The sequence below is a fragment of the Xiphophorus hellerii genome, chromosome 22 (assembly GCF_003331165.1).
Source record: "Xiphophorus hellerii strain 12219 chromosome 22, Xiphophorus_hellerii-4.1, whole genome shotgun sequence".
NCBI lineage: Eukaryota > Metazoa > Chordata > Actinopteri > Cyprinodontiformes > Poeciliidae > Xiphophorus > Xiphophorus hellerii.
In genome coordinates, this window is record NC_045693.1 from 5,537,935 (window position 1) to 5,555,750 (window position 17,816).

The following is a 17,816-nucleotide window of genomic DNA, read 5'->3' on the forward strand; positions in this document are numbered from 1 at the left end:
AACCTGTGAAGGTCAGTTTTTATGGAATTATTTTTAAAAAGTACCACAGGCTAAAACACCTTCAAATGTCCAGTAGTATAAAATGTGCAACAAAACATAAACATATTAACATAGAAAGGATGTTAAAGCTGCAGTGTTTGCTTTGAGATGGTAAACATGTTATTAAATAAAACAAAGAGGATTACAGATGTTTCTATACCAACATGTTTGCGATGTAAAGGTGCTAAAAAGTGCCGTGGTTCTTACGTGGGTGGGAAAGTGATCTCCATCTCATCCAGCCGATCCTTGAACACCAACAGCTCTTTGTCAAACTGTAAAAGCTGGGGGGAAAAAATCAGAAATAAAGAGAGAAACATGAATAAGCAGGTAATGAATGATAACTAATTAAGTTCATTTGTGATCACTAATTGAGTTTATATGAAGCAGGGTCAGATGTTTTTTCTGGCTCACAGTCAGAAACTCCAATTTCCACCCAAATACAAAATTTCACTCTGATTAAAAGACAGATATTCGCTTTCGATACGTAACCTGAAAGGAAACTCAAGGACAGAGTTCAGGACCACTGAGTATGCAAGAAATCTTTGTCATTTTGAACTCAGACGTAGATTTTCAAAACTGCATAAATATGATAATGAAATCAGTTTAATATTATAAAAAACACTTCCACAATAAACATTTTCCAGGAAAATGAATCACATGACACCAGTTCTGAAATCAGTGAGTCCTTGTTTGACACAGGAGAGATTATAAATACTGCTGTTTGTTAATAAAGTACTGACTGGTCAAGTATGAACAAGAGACCTGCTAACTCAGAGCTCCAAGTACCAAAACTAAACAACGGGAGGCAGAATTTCATTTCTGCTCCTTAGCTCAGAAACAAACTGTCTGAAAACCTGAACTGTGCAGAAACTTTTGGTTCTTGAAAACATTGTTGTTTAGTGGAGGCTTCGGTCAAAGAACCTGACGAATTCCACTGTTTTATCAGAAAAAAATTATTGAGTTTTTTTGTTGTTGTTATTTTAGGGTGCATTTACACCCTAAAATTAAACTGTTTAGTCCACTTTAATTGAACTCTAGTTTGTTTGTCCAGAAAGTTTGGTTAGTTTGAGGAGGTGAGACTGTGTAACCAAACTCTGATGTGAGTGAAGCAAACTCTGGTCTACCTACAAACCCAGGCTCCAGTTCTGGTGTGGTTGGAATATGTCAACGCCGAGTGGACTGTAGACCACTCCAAAAGCAGGAAGCGGACTATGGTGGACTACGTAAACAAACACAAGAGGCTAGCACCAGCGGGTGAAATGGTTCATCATCTTTTACCAAAGACAAAAGAGAAATCCTATGACCACAAAACTGGTGCAGCTCCATTTATTTCATGAAGAAGAAAGTCAATGGCTTCTTCAGAGGGTTTTGTATGGTTTCCATCAGTAGTTCTAGGTGCAGCGCCACCACAGGCAAGGAGGGGAACAGGTTTTTTCAAAGGATTTTGTTTGACACAGTCAGTGTGAAATCAAAAATGTAACATATGATGCAATTTTGGTCCTCAACCTAGCCAAGTCTATTAGACAATCAGGTGTGGGAAAAAAAACCTTAATGTCTTTACTCCGTTTCTGTGAAGTACTTTGGATTGCTGTGTTAATAAATGGTACTATAGTAATAAATTAGCATTTTCTCTAAAAACCATAGGAAGACAAATGGTTAAATGAAAAGATGGATGGTTGGATCCTGAGTTGATTTGGATGGATGGACAGGGAATAAAGTTGGGAATCAGTTATTTTTCCAATCTCTATCTAAATTCCTACCAAGAAAATCAGAACCAACTTCCTTCAGAAACAGTGCCAGACTTTATCAAACTCATGGACAGTCGAGTTTATTTGAATTCACACAGCATTATCCGATTCAGCTAAGAAGTCAATATCCATTCATCACCCAACCTTATAGTCTCAGGAAGGCGAGGATGAGAAAGAGTCAAACTGGATCATCTCATCTTTGTGCCCATTCAGTTACTCCTACATACCTGAAAGAGGTGCAGGGTATTGATGCCAGTTGACCAACTGTGTGTGTGTGTGTGTGTCACCAGTTCTCTCCAACTGGGGTGTGTCTCTCTATAACAACACAGCATCCACTCACTCTTCATCAATCATGTCTCCTCACCCAGCTGTACTCACTCACTAGAGTGTACACACACACTTCCCCCAGTTTCCCACCTTTCACAAAACCCATAAATCATTAGTGAAAAGTGCAATTAGCAGCTCCTTGTACACATTAATTATCTAGGAGATGAACAGGTAGTCAGGGCACCTGCATGACTGCCTCCCTGTGAGACTGACAGCCGCGTTTCCCAGCAACCGTTTGCGGACCTCGTTCCAGCCCCGCCCCCTTTCCCGTTCGGACAGAAAGACATGCAGATGAAGGGCAGCCATGTTGGTATGCTGGTAATTTACGCTACCGAAAATGATTCCGACATCGGGAAACAATTATGGCTTGACGAGGACATCCTCCGCCGTGAGTCTGACAGCGGTTGTATAGCCGGCCTGACGTTAATGACATCATGTTGCTGCATTAAACCTGACAATATGTTGATGGGTACATAATGAAACATCAACGGAGACGACGCGGCGCACATGGCCGATATTTGGAAGGACGTCCGGGAATTATTACACCGGCGGAAGGTATGAGGTGTCTCCAATCTGCAGTGACATATTCATGTCTTTGCATTGTTTGCACACGCTCATAAACGACTCCCGTGCAAGCCTTCGCCCGTGCTCGTGGGTGTGATTACGTGGCAGTGGTGTAGAACAGCAGCCATTACTTGCAGCCGCGGCGGCCTCCCAGACAGAGTCTCAGCGGTTCGGGAGGGCAGATGTGCCGCATTCATCAAACTCACACCGCCGTGGGGGGGAGGGTGGTTGGGGGTCACGGGAGAGACTCACACACTGTGGATGAGGGATGGCAGAGCAGAGGATGCAACCCCACGCTCTGCTGTACTCCCTAAATCACCATGTTGGAGGCTGTGTTTGAAAAGCTTAACCAGTATTTTTTTTTTTTTTTGCTATATTGGAATTTCAGCCAATCTAATACAACAATGCTGAGTTGCAAATGTTGGTTCACAATCTCACAAAAATAATTTAAAACCTTCAAGGTGAGTGAAAATGACCCTAGAATATCTGCTAGTGACACATTGAAGTGAACATCTTTACACAAGTTGGGTAAATTAATCTCGTCATGGTCTGAGATGTTACTTTTATATGGGGGATTATATAAAATCACATTTTTTGAGCTTTATGTCATGTTATAGTTATTCCCTCATCAAAAGCATATCTGGAGTGATACTTGGATTCTTTAAAGCAGTGGTTCCCAAAGTGTGTGGCGCGCCCCCTAGGGGGGGTGCAGTGCCATTGCGGGGGGGGGGGGGGGGGGGGGGGGGGGGGGGGGGGGGGGCAGGAAGCAGTATGGATGAATGAAAAGAAAAAAAACGCAGTTACACAAAAGTGTTTCACAGTAAAGATGGTTTGTAGTGTGTTTTGTTGCAACATGAAGTGTGAAATAAACTTCAGTGGAGTTTGAAAACAAAATATGTGTATAGGTTTATGTCTGGTTGAACAGTGTGTGCACAGTTGATTTATTTTGTCTTGTTTGGGGGGGATTTTATTGTAATCCATAGGGGGGCCCCAGAAAATCTTTGGAAACCACTGCTTTAATGCATGTTTGAAGAATCTTTGAATCTCCCATATCAGCCATTCAGGTTTGTAAAACCCAACAAAGCTCTACCTATTTCCACAAATTTATTTTAAGTTATTATTATAACATCTGAAGGTAACAGATGTTATAATAATACATAATAATACAGTCAAGTAACTTATAGCACAACTTATAGCACAGTTACTTGACTGTGCTATAAATGACACTCTGGCTGGAAAATACATACTACTGTCTTCTTAAGGCCAAATCATAATCTAGACACTGCTGGATCAACAGTGTCATCGCCCACAGTGAAGCCACTTTCATGTAGGCCTGGACTGAGAGGGAGCAGAGCAAGAAAGAAGTCGATGCTCCAAATTGGGCGCCTTTGAACATGACTGAAAGTTACTGTTTACATGGATGCAATATCTGGAGAAAGGTTTTAGTGGTGGCAGACCTGCAGGCATCATTTAGTTAAGAAAATTAGGTGCTTTACCTATAGCACAAGGTTAACTTAACCTGCTTTACAACTGAACCAGCTTCTTAGTATACCCTCCAGGACAGAAAATACAAAGTTTTTGTAAGCCTTAAGTTTTCCCTTCAAGTAAGGTCAGTGCTGAAAATGAGAAAAATAAATAGTACAGAAAATGCGGCCAACATGAAGAAAAAGAGCTGTTACGATTACTCTACTTCACAAATCAGTGAATCAGTCAATGCTACAGTCAGTAGGTGGTGCACACAACTGGTCATTATGCAAAAGAAAAAAAGAATTGGGAGGGAAATGCAGCTTATAGGCATCTGAAGAGGGAGACCTTTTTTGTAAACCTGGTTTTGAACTTGCATGCCTTTCCTATATTCGTTAAATTTAGTCTAAATTGCTATTGCTATGGCTTCGGTCCCCCCTTGAACAGAGGAGTCTAGGTAGCCTGCTACAGTCAACATTAGGCCTAAGCTAAATACACCACGTATGGAACTGAAACAATGCCAAACAAAGTTCATTTATGGTCAACGTTTCACAATACAGTAGTGTCTAGTGACCAAGCTATAGTTACTGAAACAGGAGGATTATAACCATTTCATAAGACGTTACCTCGATGTGTTTCTTCAAGTTGGACGGGGAGTTTTTGTAAGATAGAATTTCCACATCTTCAGGCAGGAATAACATAAACTGCATGCGGTACGACGAATCTTTAACACCCACGAAAGAGTATATTGTGTTTAAATAAGGCCATGGGCTCTCATCACCAGCTGGTGGTTCCCCTGGAGCCGTGTCCGACGTAGTTGCAGTCGTTGTGGTCTCCGTCTCCTCCTCCATGTGGCTGCTGCTGATTGCGAGACTTGCTTTGTGTTTAATGGGAGAAGCGAAACAGGTGTATCCTATTGGTGGTGATGAACAAGCCCAGGCAAGTAGGATACCGACTTTGTTCGGTAGCCTACTTGCTACTTGCTAATCAGTAGGTGGGGTCAAAACACTTTGTTTCTCTCTCTTGCTTTTTTGTAACGAGTAACTAAACCACACATTGAAAATGTATCGGAGTAAAAGTACGCAATTAAGTTCGGAAATATAGTGAAGTAAAAGTGAAAGTCATCAAAAATTTTCATACTCAAGGAAAGTATGAAGTACTCCAAAATATACTTAAGTAAAGTAGTGAAGTATTTTTACTTCGTTACTATACAACACTGGGTGGCAGTAACACGTTGTGGGGTTGTTTCATTATTGGCAGTAATGAAACAACCCCAGTTTGGGAAAATAACCCAAACTGGGCAAAGAGACCCAACTGGATGTTTCAACAGCTAAAATGATGCCAAACAAAAGTTAAACATTTTTTTGGGATGAATGAGGCAGGATAAACTACTCATCTAGAATAGGTTTCCAAAGCCTCTGTCATGTCTTTGTCGAACTGTGGGACCTGAAAGCAGGCTGAATGTGAACAGAATCATAATAAACTGGATTTTAATAAATAAACCGACAAAAAAAGGATTTACGACGTCTAAAAAAATGACAGATATGAGGATCTGACAATGACTGAAAAACTTGGGGATTCTCTAAACATGGTGATTACTAGTACAAGGAACAGGTGTGAGTAGTTTACTGAATGTGGATGTGTGTGAAGGAGAATGATTCAATAATACTTAGAGAAAAAACACAGACGGAGGAAATGACAGATCAAAGCCGATCTTTTCTTCCCTCTACCAGGTTTCCAAACTGCTAGAATTTATTTTGGTATTTATTTAAAGTTTCCATTAATGAGATGGATCCAAACAGCCAGAATAGAATAACTCAACACCTTCCCCCTCACCAGCATATTGCTACACATTGCCAGTAAGCTGGCTGAAAGACAGCTACTTTAATTTAGCTACTTTTGGGGAAAAAACAAACCTTAACAATTTGTAACTGAATGGCAACAATGTACCGAATTCAGCATCAACAAGTTAAGCGAAAAACTACATCTACATTTTTTTTTACCAATTCTTATTCTTGATCTATAGACAAATACATTTCCAGATGTCCATTTCAATTGAGCAGAAATAAAAAAATAATTGTTGCTTTTTTTTTTGCTTTAAATAAAAGTGATTCAATCAATTTCTTTACTTTGGCTTCAATTTTTTTTTAAAACATTATGAAAACTTGGTATTTTTATTCAAGGTCATCACATCCTGGCCTGGAACTAGTTTATATATGTGTTTACTGCTGACTATGTTTTTATAGGACACACCAGCTCATGCTGTAATGTATTGTGGAGTCAAAATGACACAGGATGAGCAACATATGGCTGTGTGTACGCACATCATGAGCATGCTCCTTAAGTGAATCTTGAGTTATTCATGCAGATGAACGGAAAACCCTGCGGCCGGAAATTTCACACTACATTTCATCCCAGGTCGATTAGGCATTATGCGCCGCTGCTCTACTGGGTCGGCAGCTTAAAATAAAAAAAACAAAACAAAAAAAAACACAGCTTATACAGGTTCAAGGCTTGTGACATTATAAAGCCGGCTGTAGTTTGTCAACCAGAAATGACCTTGGGAGTTGTGGAGAAGAGTGGGTGCGAGATAATGTCGCTCCGGCAATAACGCGAGGGGAGAAAAAGATGAGCAAGTGTCAGGGCAAAAACTACCTTGTCATGGGCTCAAATTTCTGACTGCACTCGGATGATCCGCTCCCTCCTAAATCAGATCGATTCCAATAGTTAAGGAGACGGGCAAAAAAATAAAAATAAAAAATGGGGCAATGCAGTGTCTCTGAGCATGTCCACCACCTGTAATTGTGCTTTGATTTACGCATTGTCAAATATTCCCTGCGACAACACCTGCTGCCACTGAAGACCATCAATAACTGCTGGGGTGAAAGGTCATTTAATTTGATTTTTACCCATCTCTCTTGGCTTTCATTGAGGTGGCCATATTTTTCCCACTTCTTTTTATAGTATCTTCATTATTTTGTGTGGAAAAGCGATAAAAAAGTGTCACTGGCGTGGGCGCGAGGTGGGAGAGTGGAGTGAGAATAGAAGGAGCCACTCCCAGAAAAACTGCAGCAGGAATCATTTCATCAGGATGAAAATGTCATTTAGATTTAGTCAAACTTTAATCTTCTTTAATCTCAGTTTGAGTTAATTAAATTTGCAATATTTATATGTACTGTAGTCGTCTAAGATATATGGAGAGATACCTTTAAAGGGGCTATTTTGCAATGCACAGAAACGCAATAACATTTATAACTTTATATAGATTTTCTATTCTGAAAAAGATTTAAAAACACATATAGTATATTTATTTGTAAGCAAATATAAATATTGTACTGAGAGCTGGATAAGCTTGACATAATGCTATAGAAATACATTTTTTGTGCAGTTAATATGCTGTTCATTATTTTTGATGAAATGTTTAAGCCAGTTGGACAAAAACAACACTCAATATGTCCAGGGATTTAAACTCAACAAATTGGTAATTCATTCTCTACATTAGAATTCCTCAAGAAAAATAAACTTTAGAAAAATTGGTTAAAAATTAGGCTGTCTATCATGATACAGGTTGTCTCCTGGATAGCGTCTCTTTTTGAATATTTCGACTTCAAATTTATAATATTTGTCAGTCAGTTTGTTTTCATTTGTTACATATTCTATTTAAATGTCCATTGATACTTTGTAGATGTGTTTTTATTTTTTCTTTATGATTGTATTTGATCAACTGAAAGGATTGCATGCTCCAGTTTTTCAACTTATTCCAAAACAAAAAGCAGAACGAACTGAACTGACATTGGTCATCTCTCCCCTTCATCCTTTACTAACTTTTTAGTTTTAATCAATTGCACCTGAACTATGCTGCTTGATGTTTTATTCCAACTAAATGTCAATTTGTACCACAAATGAATGTTTGTTTTACCTCAAAAACCAATGATTTGAAGTCATTTTCTAAGTTCTATGAAAAACTGAAACTGTCAGTTTCATTTGCTTCATTGAAAGCTTTCAGTTCTATTTTTAAAAACCTTCTGTTTTAAATCTTAAATTGTCACTGCAATAATAATCCCTGCTCTTTATTTGTCAGATTCTTTGAACTTCATATTTTTTTATTGTCTGTTTTGTTATTGCAGTTAATTTATGTTGTGCCATTTATGGCCAGGTCACTCTTAAACTCAGCGAGTTAGAACTGAAAATGTTTATGACAATATATTTTCATAATTTATAGAAAAATCATCAACAACAATAAAAAAAATAAGTTTAAGTAAATAGTTTTGTTTACAGATACAAATTAGAAGGAAAAAGTGATCAAATAAAGTAAAGTGTAGGTAGAAACTGGAGGCATGAAGTGACAAACTGACCCAGAACCAATACTAATATGTTCATCTCACTTTTTATTCACTGAAATCACAGGCATCATTAATATGAATGAGTCTTTATTTAGTTTTTGCCTGGAAATAAGCTAATTGATGAAACCTCTGGTGAAAATTTTACTGCTGGTAAAATAAATCTGCAAACTATTTAACTTCTTTTGGTGATTTAGTGAAGCGATTCCTGATACAATGGACTGAAAATATAAAATGACATATTCCAAATGTAATTTCTGCCCGGAGATTTACGTAAAGCTAAAGAGCCATCTATTTTGATAAAGCGACACAAACATTTTCCAGCCAAACTAAATGACAGAACTACTGCAGGATCACTTTAAATCCCTTAATGTTGGATTTTATTTAGCATCGATTCTGAAGTGCCACTTAGAGCAGCGACGGGCGAACTCTGGGCAGGAGGAGCGTTTCCTCCTCTTGTTTAAAACATCTCCTGGTTTGTGAGTAATGCCGAGGGCCGACGCCAACAGCATGACGAGCAGAGGCACGCCGGACAGGAAGGTTCATCACAACACAAACACATCCTGGTCCCCCATCTGCCAACACCACACTGATAAAGTTACAATAAAGAGATAGTGAAACAAAATCAATGCGGATGGGGGAGAGAGACTGAGCCGCGGGTGTGTGCTGCAGGGAGGAAACTGATTTGCAGGAGTGCAGATGTGTGCGCGGACACACACAAGCGCACAAGCTAACGCCGCGCTCCTCCCATCCCTCCGCTGGAGCAAGGCCCCATGGTGCCCCTTGACGCTACGAGCGCCTGGAAAATTTAATCTTCCCAAATACTCATCAGGGCTCTCCATCGTCCTGCCGTGACAGCGCCGGGGATAATTAATTATACAATTTCGATGGGAATATCGACTAAACAAACCTATTAATCATAGCAAAAGTCAATAGGCATGGACACATTCAATCATGTCCCGGCCAATGATTACTCCTCTCAAAATACAATAATTATTTTCAAGAGCTGCCTCGAATTAAATTTCTGTCAAGCTGGTACAAGTCTTGCAGTTGATGAAGGATGCAATGGATTTTTTTCTTCTACCCCACCCCAGTGGAGGAGCGGGAGGCGGGACATTTATCCTTTTGGAAAGGTAGTTTGTTTTATAAGGATCATAACACGGTGTGTTTAACTAGACCATGACCATCAGATTATCTCTGATGCCCCCATTATGTCATCCATCTTGTCTTGCTTGCTGAGGAGGTGGAGAGGGAGGAAGGGAGGAGGAGGAGGTGAAGTTGAAGGCAGAGGGGGGAACATCAGCTTCCTGCAGCAACTGTTTCACAGACCGGCTCATATTCTGTAATACTGCCACTTCAATGAATACCAGGGTTTACAAGTACTACCATCTAGTCAGACATTTTAAAGCAGCAGTACAACTAAATCTGAAGCTTTTCAGCTTCTTGCATCCTGAAAACAAACAAAAGATGTGAAAAAATAAACATTTTCAGCATCTAATGGATGATTGGCTAGATTGGCTTAGGATGCAGCTGCAGTTTATGTAGCATTTTTACTTAAAAGTTCAAATTTCCAAGTTCAAAGTTAGAAAAATTACCATCCAGGTATCTAGAAATCATTTTAATGTTAGAAAGGTGAAGGTTTTTACACAAAATCCAACATGGCCACAATGATCTATTTAAGACATGAAAATACCAATAAAAATTGTTTAGTTGCACTTTTGGTGATTTACATGTCACAGAACTAATGATGCACAACCTAATTTAGTGAAAATGTTGCTACAGTATAATGAAGAAACAAGCACCCTGTTATTAGCTGTCAATGTCAATAATAACATGTCAATTAGCAGATCCAAGTGGTTATTATGCTGGAAACTACAACAGTCCTAAACTTGATTTCTAAATGAACACACACACACACACCCCAATACCCCCCCACCCACACAAACACACACACACACACACAAAGAAAACATCAATAACTTCACTGTTGACCATTTTAGTTCAGGGAATTGTCTGAATTTTCTGCACTGCCCTCAGCATCAAACTAATACCATCTATTTGCTAGAGCTCATCTTTTTGACTGTCACAGATTAGTCACCAGGAGGCATCCTGAATAGACGCCTGAACCTCTTTAGCTTACTGCCTCTCACTGTGGAGAAGCAGTGCTAGCTCCTTCAAACAATGGAGTCCTCACTTTACCTGCAAGATTGAGTTTGGCCAACCAGTGCAGGATGTTGTGTTTACCTGACTGTACCGGGAAATTCATTCTTTCAATCATGTTCCAAATCTTATGGCCAAAGCTCACTGGTAAATTTTAAGCTTTCCTTAGGTTCAGTACTCTGACCTGAATTTTCAGAAACACATAAAGACAATTACAAAGTCAGCCTTCTATCACCTGACGAATGTTTACCGGATTAAATGACTAATGTTCCAACAAAATCTACAGAAACTCATACATACTTTTGTTTATACATTAAAGACCTGCTGTTGTTGTATTAACCTTTAAATTTACTCAGGTCTTCTGGTCTGAAACAAACTAAAAACCCTTTTTAGAGTTGTCTTTAATTCATAGTAACTGGAACATTGATAAATATATTTGATGTAGCTTGTTTCACTATGGCTTTATATGATGGTTTATAATGTAAAGCAATTTGAACTGCTTTGTTGCTGAAATATTCTGTACAAATAAACTTGACCTGACCTTATTCCAGGGAAAACTCACATCAAAATCCATCCTAATCAGAGAGGAGCAAAAAATAAAAGTAAAAAAAAAGAAAGAAAAACTGCATCTGGGTTTTACGAAAGAGGTGAAAAGTGATAAAACAGAAAGGTTTTAGTTACCATAAGGAAAACAAATGCGGGGCCATCCACTGCCTGCTTATAATCCTGCCAGGACTTTCTGTTTTCATCCATAAAACAATGATTAAGGTGGAAGGAATTCATCCTAATAATGTAAAGTGTATAATTTTGAAATAACTCATTTAACATATTTATGTGTTGGATAATAAACAGCATTCCTGCAATGTTCTTTTCTAATCACTTTGATTCTCCACGATTGTGCTTAGATCTGTTTATGTAGTTTATGTCTGGTGATTTTTAGCTATTTTACCTTTAGAGGTTCATAAATGACTGCTGATTTATTGCCCAGGGGCTTATATTAACTTTTTATATTATGAGTCAAACAGCATTAATAAGCTCTGGCTTCATGCTTCATTCTGTTGATGTGAAGGTGTGTGTGTGTGTGTGTGCGTACGTAACTCCTGGGGAATTTAACAAGCTGCGACTTTGAACTACTTAATGTAATATACAGCCATATAAAAGCAGAGGAATGTAAAAGGTGCTTTCAGCAGCACATACTTAACACTCAGCTTGTGTGCACACAAAGTTACTCCAAAGACATGCGGGTTCAAACACCGTCCATGAAGGTGAACTGCAAGAACGGACCCTAAATCTATCATCCAGAGCTGGCAAATCCAGTTCTAGGGCGGCTCCGATTAGCGCTGGTGGCACCCTGGAACTGGATTTGCCAACAAAGATCTGGTCTTAAGGTTATTAAAACAATAACACCAAAATAATAAGACATGGATTGCTTGTCTTATCCATGACAAGTCCTAACAGTTACTGTCCTAACAGTAACTTTGTCCTAACAAAGTAGGGCGTTTGTCGGTGACACATTCATTCCGCATGCGCTTATTTTAGTCTCACTGAAACCTATTCAAACCACTGTGCTGTGCCTCTTTCATCTTCTATTTCACAGATAATCAGTTTAAATCCTTATAAACAGTAGCTGCTGTTATCATAGTGAAAAAGGGAGAGTCTATGATAAATTTAAATTGGGTAAATTTGGGTAAATTTAAATTGCAGTTAGTTCCTAGAAGATGAGAGGGAAGCTGAGCATATGAAGGGTCGGGACTTACCGAGGTCCCGTTGTTTGCCTGGAAAACGTTCGGGTCGACGTAATTGAAACTCTTCCTTTCAACTTCAAGAATAACCTAAATAAAAGGGAAGAGATTAAATGTGCTCTGATTAATGGCGGTAATAATGAGAAAAGGACTCAGTAATTAGAGACTTAATTAACATCAGTGAGCAACGGAGGCAGGCAGGACTGCGTTATCCACTGCTGAGGTGAGGCAGAACCTCACCTTTACTAAAGTGGGGCAGGTAGAAGAAATGTAGAACTACAGAACGGTCCAATAAAACAGGTTTTACACCTAATTACAGATCATCAACATTTCACAGAGTGGCTCAGGTAAGTGAGAGAGAACTAACCTTTCGGTCGTTATTGGTCTCTCTGAATATTAGCTTGTCCACATCATTGTTGGTGTTTGTGATGGCCTCCAGGGTGCCGGTAGAACAGAGATGCTGGAAGAGAAAAAGACAGAGAGAGTGAGCGATCCTGAAAACATGAAAAACAAAAACACACACACACAGTTCTGGTTGGAAGCTTTGGGCCCAGAAGTTAAGATTTATTGCAGATTTTCTCCACTAATTTGGTGTAAAGTCGCTTAGCAAGTTTCACGTCAACCACACGCTTCCTGGTTTGAACTGGTTAATTTATTATTTTTTTCCTTCTCATTGTAGTCAACAAATTCTCAAACAAGTTTAGGTCTTTGGAAAAGCCAGAAGCTAAATAGTTGAACTTTAAGAATAATTTTGATTCTTCTAGCAAATACACAATAAATTAAAAATTATATATCTAATTTCAGCAGTTTAAAATCATTAATGTTATGTTTCATCATCCCTCCATCCTAGAATCCAGAGATTGAATTAATTATACTTTAATTATACTAACTGCTGATCACAAGTGTATATAAAGATAGAAGCCTAATAAAATGCACACATTGAGCAAGTTTTACTGTTAACCAGATGTTAATTTATCCTCAACACTGTGTTGCGTTCAAATGCCTGCTTTAAAGAACCGTCCCACAAACTCCCACCTTACTGTCCTCCTCTTTATCCGGTCTATGTACTGAGGCCGCGGACTGTGTGCGGGGTTAAATTCGGCTTTGTCAACTCTCTTAACAATTAGTTAAACATTCGGCCATCTGTGTTTGAAGAAAGCTGAATAAGGAAATCCCTTAGCCAGAGGTTCCCATAGCACACAGCACAGGCTGAGGGGAACCTGATTGAAATTCAAAGCACAGATTAGATAATCGGGTCAAGCCAATATAGCCGGCAGAAAAAGGCTCTTTAGACTGAAATGTCACAAATCAGACCTGCTTCGGCCGCGAAGAAATGGCACACCAGATTAGAACAAACACCGTGCCCTGAGAGAAAGTGGAACAACTCCTTGAAGATGACCCCCCACCCCTTCACCGCTCCAACGCTTCCTTCATACCCCCCCCACTCCCAAAAGGAAATTTCTAAAGCCCCAACAAATCGCTCCATCTTTCACTCATTTAGGCCATCCAAATACTGGGTCAATATGGTCCCCTGGCAGCCAAATGCTAATGCGCTTAAGTGTGCTTAAGCAGCTTTGTGCAATGAATAGGCCAAAGAAGGAGCTAGTGAGAAGGGCAAGAGATGCTTTCCCTGTCAAAAAGTCATTGTAGCCACATTTAGCAAAGACAATCACAGAAAGTCCTTTTTGTTGTCACTGATGGCTTTACTGTCAACACCAAACACATTTTAGTTAATAGAAATCATAAAAAAAATAACCTTTTGCAAAAGCCTGGAGAAAAAAAAAACACTTTTGTCTTGCTTTCTTAATTACACCTTGTTAATTTGACAAGAATCTTTCCTAATGAGAATCCTTTCCCCTTTAGAAATCCCCAGAAATATTTAAGTTCCCATCAAATCCACCGTTTCCACAGGCAAAAAAGAGCTTTGAAATGCCAATGAACGTATACATCCATCACCTTACAAAAGTCTTCAGGTCCATTGAACTTTTTCACATTTTGTCAGCTTACAACCACACACTTAATTGTTTTTTACTGGGATTTTATGTGACGTACCAACAGAAGGTCGTGAAAGGAAATTTTGCGTGGTTATTTACATTTTTCTAAATACTAAAAAGCATGGAAAGGTGCCTAGATTTGTGTCAGAGAAACAAAGATTCAATATTAATATTTGAGTCGGATCAGATATTGGTGACAATGTGGCCACAAATATATATAGATCCATAATGGCAGCTCTATTCAGTCTAAATCTATGCTTAGTGTTATGCGCAACATCATGCTTTATTAATTTATTTTGCATTACATTTAGAATTCCTAATTGCACTTTCTTAATTAAGTATTCAAAAGAAGGTTTGTTGCAGTTTACTTTTATATGTTTGGCCAAGGTAGTCAACCTGATGTTTTGGTCAGTTTTAGTTTATTTTTCATTTTAGATTGTTTGTTATATTCCTAATTGCACTGACTGAACTAATTAAAGTCGTATTGTTTTTACATGTTTGTCCAAATTTGTGAAGCTATTGGTGTATTTAAGTATGCATAAGTGTCTGTGTTTTTTAAAAAAAAAAAGCATTTTAAGTCAATTCAGCACTGTTTTTCTGTATCAGATCAGAATCAGCCGACACTAAACTTCAGATATTTGTATCAGAAGTGAAACGTGGATTGGTCCTTAATTTGCATTCATATCCCCAAGTAAAATACCCTGCAACCATTTGCCTTCAGTAGTCAAATGAAGGCAAATACGAGTTAATAATAATTAACTAGTAGTCTAGTTAATTATCCGGCTGATAATTAACTAGAGGCCATCTGTGTGTAACTTATCTGGTGTGAATGCAGTTCACTACATTTAGGCATGTACTCCACTAATCAGACCTTTATGGACGTTTTTGTTAACAAACACTTTCCATCAAAGCTAACTCAGTTTGAGCTACTTTGAAAGAAGAATGAATGAAAAACTGCACACTGTTGACCAGTGTTTCAGATTTTTATTTAAGAAAATAAAGAAAATACATGCTTCCTCCTCACAGTTGTGCAATACTATTTTAACTCTAGTAAAATACAATGAGGTTGTGTGGTTGAACTCTTACAAATTTTGATAAGGTTTAAGAGGTATGCATACTTTTGCAGGCTACTGTAAACTCATAGATCATGCACATAATTTGCAGAGTAAAAACAGTAATAATGGATGTCCCGGTAATAAGATAGCTCCATATATTTTGTATTTATGTGAGCCCCGAGCTTGTGCCAGGAGAGTTTGGCCAGGACAGTTCAACAATTAGCTAATGCTTCCTTTTCTTGTAGGAAAATGTCTTTTCCAAGAACGATTACTCTCTGGAATCCGGCTGAATTCAATTATTTCAGCTTCAGGGTAATGTATGATTCCAGCTGGGCTATAGGAATAACAACACAGACGCAGGAGAAGGAGGATCTTACATGCACAAGAGCCTAATGAGAAAAATATTTTAACAAATTAAAGTTAGGTGGATCAATACTGATGCAGGCTCTCCTTTAGCTACCCAGCTTTGTACATTTGCATAGTCCTGCAAGCTCACATTAAAACGATTGATCCATCCATATGTTCAACGATGGAACAATCAGTGTATCAGTGGAGCCGCAGGCGGGTGATTGCACACAATTAATCACTGCTAACCTATGGTCTCCCAAACGGCTCATTCAAACAAGGGGTAAACCTCCAGGAGCTTCGACTCATCCCCGGTGTTCCTGTCATAAGATCTGGCCAGCAAACTCCAACCATGGAGATGGGGAAAATAAGAACCCCATGCTGTCACTTAAAGCCATACCAGAGCACTGATGTGTCCTTGGTACCGCCAGCTGCATGGCCGGTCCAGGTGCTCCTGCAGAGTCTCTGAACAGTCAGCTCCCTTCAAAGCTGCTGCTCCTTAAATGTATTACATGTAGACGCTGATCAGGCTAAATGACATTACGACCAATAACATAATTTGTGTGGTTGCAATTGACTCCTTGTTTGATGCCTGCTTATTAGCTTGCAGGAGGGACAAGAAGGCAGGCAATGGGAAAATATTAACAAGCAGTGGGGGTGGAGACGGCTGGGTGACTCAGCATTATGGGTCAGAGGTCAGCACTGAGTGTTTGTAGAGGGCCACAGATTGGAGGTGCTGTTGAGAACAGCACTGGCTTTGTCCATCGATGGAGGATAATCTCCTGACTGTGGAAGGAGGAAGCTCTCTATTCCAAGAAGACAAGCTAAAAGCAATCTGTCTCACTTCAAAGACCAAGGTCCAGACCCCCAGCACTCCAACAAGCCTCATGTGGATGGCACTGCTGGCCAATGGACGCCATCCACTGTGTCCAGCTGAAACATTTAGGAAATCCTAATATAATGCCATAAAAGGACTCACAAAAGGGTCAGAGGTCACCAGTTAGAAGAAGAAAAACTCATTAGACTTAAGAGAAAGATGAAAAAACTACACTTGAAAGAGTATGACTCCAATCATTAATCCTCCACCACTGTGCTTGGGTGTTTGGGTTTATGTGTTGTGGTCGGTCATTTCTAAAGATGGTGCTATGCATTATGGTCAAACATTTCTACTTTGGTCTTATCTGTTCAAAAAATGTTGTTCCAAAGGTCTTCTTCATCCAGATCAAAGGTGTCCAGATGTCTTCAAGGACCAGTGTCTATGGCTGTCATACTTTAGACCAATCTTGTTCAATCTTAGGATGGTGTTTGACTCAACCACATTTGTACTTGCTCTTGATGAATTTCAACAGGGCCAATCAGATGTTGTTTTTCTGCGTTGTTTAGGAATTGTAGTCTGTAATAGTTGTAGTTTGACAAGGGAAGCAGAGGAAGTAAATGAAGTCATTCGATCCATGTTGGTCATGTTAATCACAGTCATTGTCCATTGTGTTGATTGTTTTACACTGCTTCCATCGCATTGCTGACCTATCAAAAGAAATCTATTAAAAGACAAGTCATTGGGTGGTGAAGCTCTAGTGTATTGTTGTCAGTCAATCTTGCACTGTTTTGGTGTGGACTACTTTAGAGAACTGCTAGCCTAGCCATGGCCTTCCAATGCAATTCCATTTGATTCTCATCTCCCTTCAGTTTTTCTTCTGGGATTTGTCCTATTGAGCTTGACTTCTCAGAATGGATTTGATCCTGGCCAATCAGCGAACAGAAGAAGCAGTTGTAAATGATGATAAAGTTTCTGCATGTTTTGAATTGTAGTCAGCCTATTGTTGTAGTTTGGCAAAGACATCAGAAGAAGTGAACAAAGCCATTCAGTTTGAGTTGGACATGGTTCCAAATATTGAGCAATTAAATTCAGAGCAACAGGACGGTTGTTTACAATGGACGCAATTTTCGGTAAGCTTCATAGTGTAGCTTCCTTCACAATCAAGCTGGTGCATTACCTACACCATGACCAAATGTTAGCGACCCAGTCATTTAAAACTTC

The 17,816-nt window shown here is 39.1% G+C and overlaps 1 protein-coding gene across 2 annotated transcripts in view; it reads right to left on the reverse strand.

Moving 5' to 3' along the window:
- inpp5a (inositol polyphosphate-5-phosphatase A) overlaps nt 1-17,816 on the reverse strand; it is a 170,930-nt gene that overhangs the window by 21,335 nt on the left and 131,779 nt on the right. For both annotated transcript variants that reach the window (XM_032552962.1, XM_032552961.1), the window contains exons 10-12: nt 12,752-12,844; nt 12,400-12,474; nt 247-320 (exon numbers count right to left, since the gene is read on the reverse strand). In XM_032552962.1, coding sequence (XP_032408853.1) covers nt 247-320; nt 12,400-12,474; nt 12,752-12,844 — 242 coding nt within the window. The remainder of the gene's footprint in view (nt 1-246; nt 321-12,399; nt 12,475-12,751; nt 12,845-17,816) is intronic.